Source organism: Pezoporus flaviventris, unplaced genomic scaffold (genome assembly GCF_033815535.1).
Source record: "Pezoporus flaviventris isolate CSIRO_AGI_PZ_B2104156 unplaced genomic scaffold, CSIRO_AGI_Pfla_v1 ptg000025l, whole genome shotgun sequence".
Classification (NCBI taxonomy): Eukaryota; Metazoa; Chordata; class Aves; order Psittaciformes; family Psittacidae; genus Pezoporus; species Pezoporus flaviventris.
This window is the reverse complement of record NW_026892573.1, coordinates 11287651-11300961: the sequence shown is the minus strand read 5'-3', so window position 1 is coordinate 11300961 and position 13311 is coordinate 11287651. Positions and strand designations below refer to the sequence as shown.

General features: G+C 38.8%; 1 protein-coding gene across 4 annotated transcripts in view; it reads right to left on the bottom strand.

Moving 5' to 3' along the window:
- The window catches only part of DCLK1 (doublecortin like kinase 1), a 242869-nt gene that overhangs the window by 222079 nt on the left and 7479 nt on the right, over positions 1-13311 (bottom strand). For all 4 annotated transcript variants that reach the window (XM_061457505.1, XM_061457501.1, XM_061457502.1 and 1 more), the window contains exon 3: positions 7524-7870. In XM_061457505.1, the coding sequence (XP_061313489.1) occupies positions 7524-7870 (347 nt within the window). The remainder of the gene's footprint in view (positions 1-7523; positions 7871-13311) is intronic.

Below are 13311 nucleotides of genomic sequence, written 5' to 3'. Positions count from 1 at the left end.
CTTAAAATTTCAGAAAAAAAAAACAACTGTGATACACACCTTGTCACATATCATTAACTGGTGACATCAGGAAAACAGTCTTAAGAGAGCTTAATTGGTTTATAAAAATCTAAGCTGTTTTCAGAGCATTACTGTCTTCATTCAGCACAACGGAAATATTTTAACCTACTGGTAATTGTATTAGTTCCTAAATCTTATTGAGTCTGGACATTCTGCACCCATTAACAGGCACACAGTAGTGGGAATGTAGATTCAGAAGAGATTAAGTCAATACTTCCTACAGGTTTGAACAAATGAGTTTCAAACTTACAGAGGAATGGAGGAGCAAAAGGCAGAATACATTGTACAGTGCTGATTTAATAGTATCTAATATTGTTGTCCCTGAATATCCTGGAAGTCTCAGTCCCACTTCTAGTGAAATTCACAGCAGAAATCCTCAAACACATAGAGTAAGGAAACAGAATTGCAACTCCAACTTCTATACACAGCGGGGTTCGTTTAAGAAAATTCTTCTAGAGGTAGAGACCTGGATTCATCTTCATTAACTTGATGAGCACCTGGCAAGTATGTCATTGCCCTAGACTCACTTTCTACAAAAAAAGAACCACGAGAGGCAATTCCGAAACAAATAAGAATATCCAAAGACATTTGTGTTTCATGCCACTCAGTGTAAGACATAGCAAAGTGTACGGCTTAAGAAGCTGAAAAGTATTTAAAATATGTTAAGATGCTTCACAGTTGACTGCAGTTTCAGAAAAGAAACTGAGTTCATAAAAGCTTAATTAGAAAAACAAGGAACAAAATTGGGCTATCATTAGCAATTTTCAAAGTCAGACTACCGCTCCTAAGGGATGTCAGTTAGCAACCCTGGAAACTCCTATTGTGAGACAGCTTTTAGAGACAGAGCAACAGAGTTGTCAGTCTAAGCTTAATAGGAACTGACCCTATACAAACAAATTAACACACTGCTTTCAATTAGGAATGGGCTTCTGTTCACTCCTTTACTGAGGACTTTAAGTAACAATCAAAATTGTTAGTCAGTGTCATACCATGACATCAAAACAGCCTACCCAGAGTCATAAGAATTCAAGGACCTATCACAGCTCTCTTCTAACACCAGGATAATACCAATTGCCAGCAAACTCTTTTGAATGATTTCAAACCAGATTATCATGATTTTCTTGTTAAAGTACAGTCTAATTTGTAATGGAAATCCATTTCTCTCAATATGAATAGTAAGAATATTCCAAGACACACCCCCAGAGCCCATCACCACCTGCTGAGATAGGCAATTTGCAGTCACTGAATTTTTTGTTTTGTCTTTCGTCTTCAAAAAGGGGCCTTTTCCCCTGTATTGGGAAAAAAAATCTTCACCTTTCAAGGACAAAAAAAAAAAAAAAAAAAATAAAAGAAGAACCCACTTTTTCAAAACACCAAAGCCAGAAATGATAACATCTTCCAGAGAAAGGAAAAGGGTTTTGATTAAATATACTGCAGGCAGGAAGAAGGGAAAGTGAGGTGCATTAAAAGCTGGAGAGACACTCTTTCTTCTTGGAAAGTGTCTCTCACAGCTACATAACATGGTGGTCTGTCAGGATCTCCCAGAGAGGGCTTGAAGCTTCCTGTCCAAAATTAAGCAGCACAGGCATTTTCTAGCATTCACACATTAGAAGCACTTTAGGAAAAAAACAGCTTGTACAGTGTAAGCACATAGGGTTTCAGGTCTGCAGCTGGTAGCGCAATACTAAAATACCACCTCAAAAACATACACATAAGTTTCCCTAGCTGTTGCTTCCTTGTTAAACTGCTTGCATGAGCTGCAGAAGACATTTTATTTAGTGTCTGCTCCCAGTTAGTATCTGAACATTTACATCTCTCACAGAATTCACCACAGTTCCCCTGGTCAAACAACAGCACCCCTGTATGCCTGTGGCTGGCAGGGAGCTCCAAAGCCTTCAACAGAGAGAAGTTAAAAGTCACTGCACTCAAGAAAGGTCATACACAAGATAAAATAGTACTTATTGTCCACATTTTTCAAACAGGGAACAATGTTAAGTTGCATGCATCTCAAGTGGATTGTAACTACAACTTAAGAACAAATAAAAAGAACATGCACAACCAATCACCCTTAAAATTAAATGCACCTTCTACAATAAGAATGGAACTGATTACAAACACTGATGTGGATCAAAATTACAGAGCACACAGAAAAGGAGTCGCTGTACATAAATTTTATTGTGTTTAATATTCCTTTTGTCTAGACCGTTGTATAACATAAGCTACACAAGTGCTAAGCAGAGAATGTCTTTTCACAAATGGTACCTACCTTACTTTACGTAGGCTTTTCTGTACCAAGTACAATCCAGGTCTAGAGAAAGACATTTGTGATCTTTAATCCATCCTACATAAAGGTATATTTGGCCAAGAATTTATTGTAATATACAGATACTATTATCAGATGTTTTCCACTTGTTAAAAACAAAACAATTTTAAAAGCACATGCTCAGTTTAGGTGTAGGTGGAGTTGCTTTCTCGTACTTGAGGAAGTACTTTCTCAAAACTGTGGTATTAATTCTTTACCAGAAACAAAGATACCAGGTGCCTTCAGAGAGAGGAGTCCACAAGAAAGGGAGTTTGTCTGCATCATAAGATATCCCCTTTAGAGTGGGGTTCCAATAAAAACCAACAACCCATTACACTCTATGAAGCTTCAAGCTTCCCAGCACTGTGATGTTCCCTTTCCTGGCAGCCACAATTTTTTAATAGATTTGTAAACATAATTTGATTTGCAATAACATATTTATGAAAAAAATAATAAGATACTGACTTTTATTCTGATATCTCTGCCCCTGGCCACTTAATCTGTCTGGAGTCAAACCAACAGGTTAACACGTAAACTGAAAAATAATTTGCATGATTGCATCTTGTTAAGCTAAACAAGCCACCTGTTCAAATAAGCAGGTCTCATATAAACCAGATGTTTGCTCTGCCAAAAGCAAATGGAGGACTTACAAGGTAACAAACCACTTTTGTCCAAACTTTAGTGTCTGTCTAAACATGCAAATGGTAAATACCTTCTGCAAATATACACATCATAACACCCCTAAAAATGGCACTGTTTCACAATTTTGCTGTAAAGTGTGATCTTTGTCATTTTTCTCCCATTTTAGTCTCTGGTGATGTTCTGTAAGTACACCAAGTAACTAGAAACCAGAGAACTGAGCTTGCTTGCAACACAGCAACCAGTCTCTATCTTCACAGACAGCTTGTAGCCTTGATGTAAGGCACACAGTGCCTTTTACAAAACCATATTTTAATGAATGTGAAACTAAAAAATGACACCTTCTATTAAGGGAAGGATAGAAAACAAACTCCAAAGGTGCAGCTACAGTAAAGCCGGACATATTTTAGCCATGAGACAATGTTCCATCTAAGCACAAGTACATGATAACAGGAAGGGTCAACGCTAAAAATATCTTCTCATGCACTTAAAAAAAATTGAAAAAAAAAAAGAAAGAAAGAAAATGAGTAATACAGTAAGAGCATGCACTCATGATTGGTGCTCCTACAAGCAGCCATTAAACGTACTCTTTCCATTTTTGTTTTCCTTACACAGCAAAGTTTGCAAGGAAAACAGTTCAAGACCTGGAAAAGTTTTTATTTTGACCTGAGCTCATAAAGCTTCAACACTTCTGAGTCCCACCATCTTCTTCAAACCCATAGTATCTTAGGTGAAAGTGATTCTATCTCTTCCTCTAGCATACAAACAGCATTAGTTGCTTGTATCAGTAGGGAAAAAAAAAACAAACATATATATCCATAAAAATGTACGTACAGTATAGGTACAAAACCTACCTGGCTTTGAGGAATCAATGATAACTGAACTGCAAGAGTTTACTTAATGTGGGCCACTGACGTGCTATATGGTCAGGCAATAGCTGTATATTGTGGCCCTTTTAGTGCAAATCAAATTATACTTTAAATTTTCAGAAACCTTGAAGTCAAAATATAGATTCTGATGACTTATGAGTAAATGCAAATAAACCATGTCATTGTTTCTAAGAAGAAGACACACATTATACCAAAATTAAATTAAATGTATGAAATCCAGTACTGAAAAACATCGTTTCAGTCCCTGAACTGCCACTGACACAATGAGGTAAGACAGGTTAAGTTTGGGATTTGTTTTACTGGGGGTTTTAGTGGGTTTATTTTATTTGGGTTTGATGTTCTTTGTTTGGGGTCTTTTTTTTTTCCTTTCTCCTGCTATTTCAGCATTAAGCAATTTAAATAACTACTAAAAGCACACCTACTTAATCAAGGTCCCTTGGAGATCTTCGGAACACCCACAAAGCATCCTGTGCACCAAAAATTAGTGAATTTTCCAAAACTAAGAATTTGGGAGATGGGGAAAGCAAGGGGATGCTACAGAAGAGCTTTCTTCCTAGCAATCATAACTTTTCTCAGGTACTGATTATCCAAGCACTACCTCTGTCAACAAGACAAGCTCCTTACGTTCTCATCAAATATCATTTAAATTCCTCTTAACTGAGCATAATATTTATTAATATCTTTTAGAGACACACATCAAAACATCACATCTGACCAGGCTGTTAGAGGGAGAGCGTTTAAGCTCAGTTTCTCAATGCACAGCATCAGTATGGGACAATCACCTAACTTGGATGTCCATTTAAGATTCTGACTCCTCCTACTTTCTCTTTATTAGCCTGAGGCATCAAATGATAGTACCCAACAACAGTATGCATACCTCACTGCCCACCAGCACTAAGAAACACAGGATTCGTGTCAATTTTTGGCATGGATAGGCAGTTCCAGTGTTTGCCTCATAAAATAACTCACAAGAGATGACTGTACAGATTATTCTTTCTCCAACTTACATTTCCAAATAATAATCCTAGGAGAGCTTTATTCTCTTATCCGTACAGTAAATTACTTTTCTTGGATAGGGGCTGTAAGACTTTATTGCTTTTTAAGTTAATGATGAAAGATTTAATCACAATATTTGTTAGATTTAGCCACTGAACACAGGCTTTTCCAGAACCTTAGAAGCTCCAGCAGGAGTCACAGTAGAAGTTCCCAACTATCAATACTGGCAAAATTTTGGATTTACCATAGATTTCCTCCCAGTAATCATTCACAGCTTGAGTTAAGCAATAAAGAAATCCATCACTGGGTGCACAACACCATCTGGGAGATCAGGCTTTTGGCAGAGAAAAATGGAACAGCAATTGCCCAGCAGCACAGGAAATCAATGATTTTCCCACACAGGGGTGAGAAACAGGCTGCTCCTGCTGAGCACAGGATCATTCATTTCCCATTCTGCCAGCAAAGCTGCTTTGTATGTGCAGTGAGCAAGGTCTCCCTCACACTGTCAGGACAAACGGACACCTTCCTCCAAAGCCTCCCCTTACCAGTAGGTTACACAGCGAGCTATGCAATCTCAACAAGCTAAAAAGCAAAGGAGTGTGGAGACACCAGTCGCCTGCAAGAGCCTTTTGGCACAACAGTTTCAGGCTAGGTAGGTAACAAGTGTCCCAGTACACCACTAATTTAAACTCATCTCAAATCCCATCAACTGACAAAGGATTCAACTGAACTTTGACAACATCTGGACCAAGAAAAACTGGCTTCTGCTTTCCCCTGGTAGTAGGATATTACTACTTGCTTGCAGCAATTGGAGCTCCAAAACAGGTGTAAAGGTATTTTTTTCATTTTAAGCACAACCATTAAAGGGGAGTTGGAATGTTAAAAAAAAAGTGAGCATATTATCCAGGAGACAGGAGGCCACATTGGCATCCTTCCAGGCTGCACTTCTTCATAACTAAACCACAAGTTTATTTACATATACAACACAAAACAGAGATGAATCCTATTTTATTGAGAGGGTTTACAGAACCAGAATAGTCACACAAGGTACTCTGTCAAGGTCACAGCAAGGCCACCACTGATCAGCTTTAAAATCCCAACTCCTTCCTCAAAGTTACTAGCCTTAGTGCACCATGGAGCATGAGGCAAGGTAAGAAGGATAGGAGTTAAGAGTTCCCCCAGACACACACTTTTGCTGCAGAACTTCCCATCCACATTTCTGCTCTAGGTCAAAGTTCCCAAGAAAGCCAGAGTAATGGAATCATAACAGGCATGTATGCAGTCATCAAGAACCGAACTACTGTCTGTAACTGGCATCAGAGGTTACCGATACAAAACAGCAGATGGAAGGGAGTTCTGGTCAAGCCAGACTTGGCCCCAGTTTGAACCAGTGCTCTGAATAAGCAGCTTGTCCATTAACCAGCCCTCTCTGAGATCAACGGGTACTGCTGTAACTGTTTCCAGAGCTATGTCTGCATATTAACCACCATAACAGCAGATGTGTTAGGATCACCACTGGATCTAGCCAAGTACTGACCTGCACCATGGATATTTTGCAGCATTTTCTGACAGCTACACTGTTACCTGTGTATCTGTGAATCCTTGAGACAGAATCTATAAAACAGCCATATTACAGCAGAAATATCTTGGTCATTAGCAACTTCTAGCTTCTGAGGGAGACTTGTCGCTCATCTTTCCACCCACATTTTATACCTCTATCATTTCCTCAGTTTAATAAGTTACATGTGTAAATGCAAATATCTGCCTTATTACTCTAGAGTCACCATTGCTCCAAAACCAATTCAGGTCATGCTGAAATTAGTCTTGCCCTTCACCAGGTTAAAAGCTTCTCCAGTTTTGCTATAATTAATATATGTCTGTAGGTAAATTACAAATAAAGTGAAAGACAAGAAGTAGGATTACTCTGTAGTATGTTTTCCTGTCCCTCCATCCTCAAGTTCAATAAGAAGCCTCTCAAAAATCTCACCCCACCAGAGCTTAATAAATCAGCAAAAAAGAGACAATGCTTGAAGGTGTCAAGGAGAAATAACATGTAACCTACAACAGACTCCTCAATAAATGTGGGCACCATACATAACCCTACCTGTTTTCCTGCAAAAGGGAAAAAGCTCACTCATTTTCTAAGCTTCCACCTTCTTCATAGTCCATTCTAGCTGCAGTAAAATTCATCATTTGGTCACTCTGGACAGCAGTAGGCCTGCATTTATCATGGTGAAGTACATCTTCATTGTATGTTCTTACAGTTTATGGAAAGGCAAGTACAATGACTCATAGAACTGCTGCAAGAAAAATCTGAAACAAGTTAACAGAATGAGCTTCTTTAAAATGACATCCTACATTTCCGACATGCAGAGCTAAAACCACATCACACTTTCAGCTGACAGATTTAGAGCCATTATTTATCATAAATGGCAAGACCATTACTGAGGCTAAGTAATGCCTCATGATATGCTCCTGTTCACAGATCTTAAGCACAGGATAGGCAGTGAAAGGCCTAATTCTATGTTCTAGAAAAATGTGATTTTTTTTTTTTTTTTTTACTGATGTACTATTCTTTTCCATTTGGAAAATTGTATTTTCTTCATGCTGAGAATGATCACCATGAAAATTCTTACCTGTTTTCCATCTAGTGTGTATAAGCGTTTAACCACCCCTGAATCCAGCTTGATGGCATCAGTTATATCAGTAAGAACCTGTTCAAATGAATGTGCTGTCTTCTTGTTGAGCAGAATCCGGACTGCTTTTCGTGGCTTCACTCCACTCCTGATGATAGTGACTAGTTTAGGCCTAATGAAATCCTTATTTTCTTTTGCATCTGGAGTACCTCCTTTAGCAGTGGCAAGAGACGGCACTGAACGAGAAGTAGAAGTTGTCTTAACATTCACTGACCAGTTTGGGTTTACATTCTTCGTATACTCCAGTTTCTTGAAGGGTTCTATGGAACCACATACATAGCTTTCCCCTGCAGAAACAAAAGTGCCAGACCAGCAAGTCAGATTGGAAGGGGACACAACAAAAAAAATAAACCAACACAACAGGAAAATATCAAATCAAATCCTTCTCAAATTATTAAACTTTATTCTTATCATTCTTGATCTACATAAAGTATTGATCTCTTCCCTTCCCAGATGCTATAGACTGTAAAGGATCTTTTAAACATCACTCATCAGCTAAACATTCAGAAAATGCCGTTACAAAATCCTTAAAAGCAGCAGTTTTCTTTTCAGAAAACTCCATCTGCAGCAGGGATTACTCCTGTCAGTAACTAGTGTTCGTATCTAATCAGCTGCCCAGCCCCAGCACATTATCACAGTAGTCCCCCAGCCTTCATGCTTAAGTTGCCCGATCCTAACAAAACAGCAGGCCCCAAACACTTCATGGGAAATAATATGAAATATTATCAAAAACCACAGGTTACAAATAACTTTCCATAAAAGGTGGATGAAAGTGTCATAGGAGAGTTGTTGACATTTGATTATTTAAAGCTTTAGGTAGCATAAGTGCAGGATATGTAAAGGAAGGAAATCTCACTATTATTCTACTGACTCAACATATAAAAAGGGGCAAAAGGAAGGTAAAGAGGAATAATTACAGAACACTACTCACAACAAATTTACCATACTTTAAAGTAAAAAAATGGATTGCAGCTAAGATTTCCAGTGGAACATTATCTACAATATTTCTGCAAATACCACACCCATACGATTTTGGGGGACCTAGAAGATACAAATACCAGCATATCCCACTTGATTAACCCCTCAATGAAGTACAACTGCAGGCTGCTGTGAAAAGGGAACACGCTTAGATGCTCCCAGCCTCTCCCTTGAGCTTGACTGAGTGATAGTGCTGCCAGTTGCACTGAGTGAGTTAGATCAACTTGGTGATCTGACTGAATGTAACAAAGACAATACTAATTTTGCAATAATCAGCTGATTCAGTTCACCCTTCAGCTGGGGAAAAATAGAAAAACAAAACCACCAAAGGAAACAATACTAGATCCAGCAAGACCGCACCTTCTGGCAGCCTACAGTTAAACTCCATTACAAAAAATGCAAAAATCTTATCCTGAAAAATATCACAAAGATATCTGAGATGTTTTAATTCTTCTGGGTTCAGAAGTTCAGTGTATGCTATCAGCACAGAGACCTTCATTTCAGCAGTTTAGCCAAGGTATTAAAACAAAACCAGAACAAAAGCCAGTGATGTACCTCCTATGCCAAAAAACACGTAAGAACCAAAGGTTTTCCTAATGATACCTACCCCAAGGAAAGAGGACTTACAGTTCAGTTCTTAAAAGAAAAATAAGTATTTAAATTTTACTTCTGGACACAAACGTTAAGGTTTGCCCCACAGACAAGACAGCATACAAGGAATGCTGGGAGGTACACAGTTACCACAGTTAGAAATAGAGGGGATGATGTGAGACATGAGGCCCCAGATGCAACAGAGGTTCAAGTCTATTGGCATGATGCTCCAAACATCAGACAGTAACACACTCTGAGATTATCAGAAAGGAAGTGGAAGAACACCAAAAGACAAAGAAGTCAGCGCTACATGTGAAAATGGACCACTCAGCACCAAAGATAAATGTAATGGAGTGTGATCAAGCAAGAACATAAAACTACTTTTGTTTTCTTCTTTTTTTAAAGCATTCTTTAAAAGCTGAACAAAATACCAAGTGCGAGATGAAGACATTGCAATGCTTACTAGTCATCATGAAAACTCAAGTTTATCTGTGCATTCTAGTAACATCTAAATCATCAAGAAAAGAATCTAAGATGAAACACTTACATCAACCTTACAAGAAACAAAGGTAAATTCTTCCTGTTATCCACTGTATATATTTGAGAGGGATACAGACATATATATGGTAACTTCAGAACAGAAAGGCTTAACCACAGTAATGAACCACGAGTTATCAGTTTTCTGAACATGGAACCCACCCTGACAGCACCCAGAAATTTTAGTATCTAGCCTAATCCTTTAGAGCCATGGTGTCTGTATGCAAATGAAATCTCAAAGAAAAGGACAAAAATCCTTCACCTAGATTTTCATCCTCTCTTCTTTTTCATAGTTACCTTCAGGAGAAAAGACTGCAAAGACATTTCACAAGGGGCATGATTTACTAGTCCAATAAATCCACCTTCCACCTCAGCTATTGCTGCTTCATAACTATCAGGTGATGACAAAAATTTTTTTATTTTTAAAACAGCTTCACCCCCATGATTGTACCTGAGGAGAGAAAGAAACTGTGCAATCTGCGGACAGGCAATACCAGCAGCAAATTGGTGTTCCCAGCTCCAAAGCACCAGGAAAATACATCCAGAGGTAATCCCACTGAGCACCATCAGCTCTTATTCTGAGGCAAGCCTGAGCAAATACCAGCTTTGACTAACTGGCAGCTGGGGAAAGAAGGTAACAATCTTCAAACACTAGATATATAACATAACACATGCTGAATAAGGAATCCTTGGACTATGCTGGATTAAACAAAATGCTGGATTAAACAAAATCTGTACTGGATTAAACAAAAGCATAGAAAAGACAGCCCCTTTGAAGTGTCTATTTGATTGCAGTTCCTCAAGAGAGGAGAGCAAGCTTTTCACAGGGCGGTCAGTTGTCACTAATGAAATTTTGACACTTGATTACAGTACAGAAAAGGGGGACACCCAGCTGTTTTGGGATATCTGACATCTATGAAAAAAAAATCCATTAGTAAATCTTATAAAGTATCCCCTTCCTGACAGCCCCTACTTCTTCATAGCAACAGTGTAAATGAAATACATCACTTTAACCCTTAAAAAAAAACAAAAAAAACCAAAAAAAAACAAAACAAAAAAAAAAAAACAAAAACTACACACAATACTTGTTTGCCAGTTTTGAACCAGGAATCCCACAATTTAATTTGTACAAGTGCTCAACACTTCAGGAAATTCCATGTGGAACCATTAAAATTTATCTCACCATTGAGAAGCTAATCAGAAAGCTAATCATGGAGGACAGATCCCGAAACACAGTTAATACTTAAAAAATAAAAAAAAAACCAAAAAGACACAAACAAAACCCTACTACCTGTAGTTAAACATCTGTCAAAATTCAATGCAGCTGAACCATTAGGGCCATGTAGCACTGGAGGATAGTTCTTAGAGGTCACAACGTGCACATGAATTTCATGATGTGCTTCATGTATTAAAAATATAATTTAGGAAAACAGTATCTCTGTACAAGGTGGCTGCTAAGGAGACACTGAATTGCTGTCTGTAAGTACTGGAGCTTTCCTGACCCAAGAGTTGATCCCTTTTTTGGCCTATCGGTATTAGCAATTTGTTTGTTTCCTTCAGCTTGCTGATATTCGCACTACAAGAATGATCAAGGTGCTATCTCTTAAAAGGGATGTTTGGCATTGCTTTTCTGTGCTAAAGTCGACTTCGCCTAAAATGGCTTTATAAAGAAGCCAGCTGATATTAGGTGAACATCCTGGAGAAGGAACACAGAACCTGCTTGAATGATGCAGAGCGAACTACCAACCCCTCTTTGTAGAGGCAGGAGAACAGCCAATTTATTGAAAATAGTGTTGGTTCCTTGGAGCAGAGTACATACTAGAAAAGGAAAGTTAATCTACAAGCCCACCTGAGGTAGAAGAACCATGGTGCTTGCACACTTTGGTGGTGAAGATGTTCAGTGCAACATTCATTGTGGTCCATTTTCCCAGTGGATAAGGCAGGAAACAAATTCAGAGAGAAGGAAAGGGACTGATACCCCCAGTATTCCATGCAACAGGTACACCCGCTTTGCTTCACTTCCACCATTTGGTTTTGTACATACAAAAGGCAGAAGAGCAACCTCTCAGGGGAAAGGACAAAGAATTCTGACTATCCCTCACTATGCGGGGGAAATTGCAAAAGGAATATGACCTGAACCAAATAAGTTACTACCTGATAGCTCCCAAATGTGTTAGTTAATAGAGCAATAACCTATTTAAACTACATTACTGTTGCCTTGTCTTCCTGCAGTGCCTGAAAAAAACGCAACAGTGCAAAAGAGAAGGAGCTACAGGAAATAAATCTGACCTACCCATGTTCACCTAGCAATCAGAAGCACCAGAAACCACTGGTTTAAAACAGATCTCAAACCTTTTAAAGGACTTCTTTCGCACATCATTCTTTCTGCTCAGCGTAGACTAAAACTTTTTTGTTTTCCTCATCAAAAGCCAAATGAAAAAATTAAGACATACTTCCTCCCTCTCTACCCCACCAAATTTCTGTAGTCTTTCTACAAGCAAGACAGGCATTGTCCATGCTTAAAAAAAATAACCGGAAAGTACCTAGAGAAAGCAATCATGGAACCTTCCAAGCCATTAAGGAAGACACAGTATAGATGGATGAATTGAATGGATGAATCTTCTCAAATTCATGAAACAAAATAACCAAAAAACCAGTGCCAGAACAACCCTCTACCATTTCATGCAACAGGATTATTCAGTGGTTTGTTTATCAAACAAAATAAGGATTGTAGGCATTTCTGCCACAGGATCCAGTCCAAGTTTCACTAACTTTGATAGCCCTGGATCAAGTCCATGGTAAATATCCAGTGTAGATTCAATCCTATAAGCAAATGTCCACACAGATCCAGCTCTACAAACATTTAAACAGATACTTTACTGTTATTATTTGGTAGCATATTACATATGCATATGAATCTTTCCAGGCCACCAATTCCCAGCTGCTGAGGTAGACATGACTTAGAAGAAAGAGCATTAGCTCTAATGTGCATCAGAGACCACGTCAATCAATTCCTACAGTTTGAGCTGGCTGGGCTTCTCACCAGCACCACTGGAGCGGTCAACAGAGTAAAGGTGACAGCAGTAGTAGCAGGCAGGAGAGGGAAAAGCTGAGTTAAGAGGAATGAGGTGACAGTGGGAGTAGCAAGACACACATACAGAAAGAGTCAGGAACTTTGTCACAGTCTGCCCAGCACTTTGGCAAGGAGACACTGCCTTTTGAATCACCCTCCTCTGTCAGGCAGCTTCTCTGCTGCACCAAACAACTGCTTACCTCCGGCTCGCAAGAGCCTTCCTGCAGACCTCAATTGACCCATCATCTCCTCTGCCACTGCAGGGAGGTTCATCTCTCCCAGGAGTTATCAGCTAGTTAGAGCCATTACCAGATTCTAAATCTGGTAGATCTCTGCTCTTTCAAACTGCTCCTTCAATGAGGACTGCAGCTCCAAAATAATCCCTGAGACACATTCATTTTTATTCTTCAGATTATTCCTGAAAACTATTTTTGCCATTATGCCTACACAAAATGTGCACACACACACATACAAGTCTTTACAATAGATTGGCAGTGCACCCAATACTGACATGTGACAATATTGTTTCTCAGTACTCTCTCACCCTTG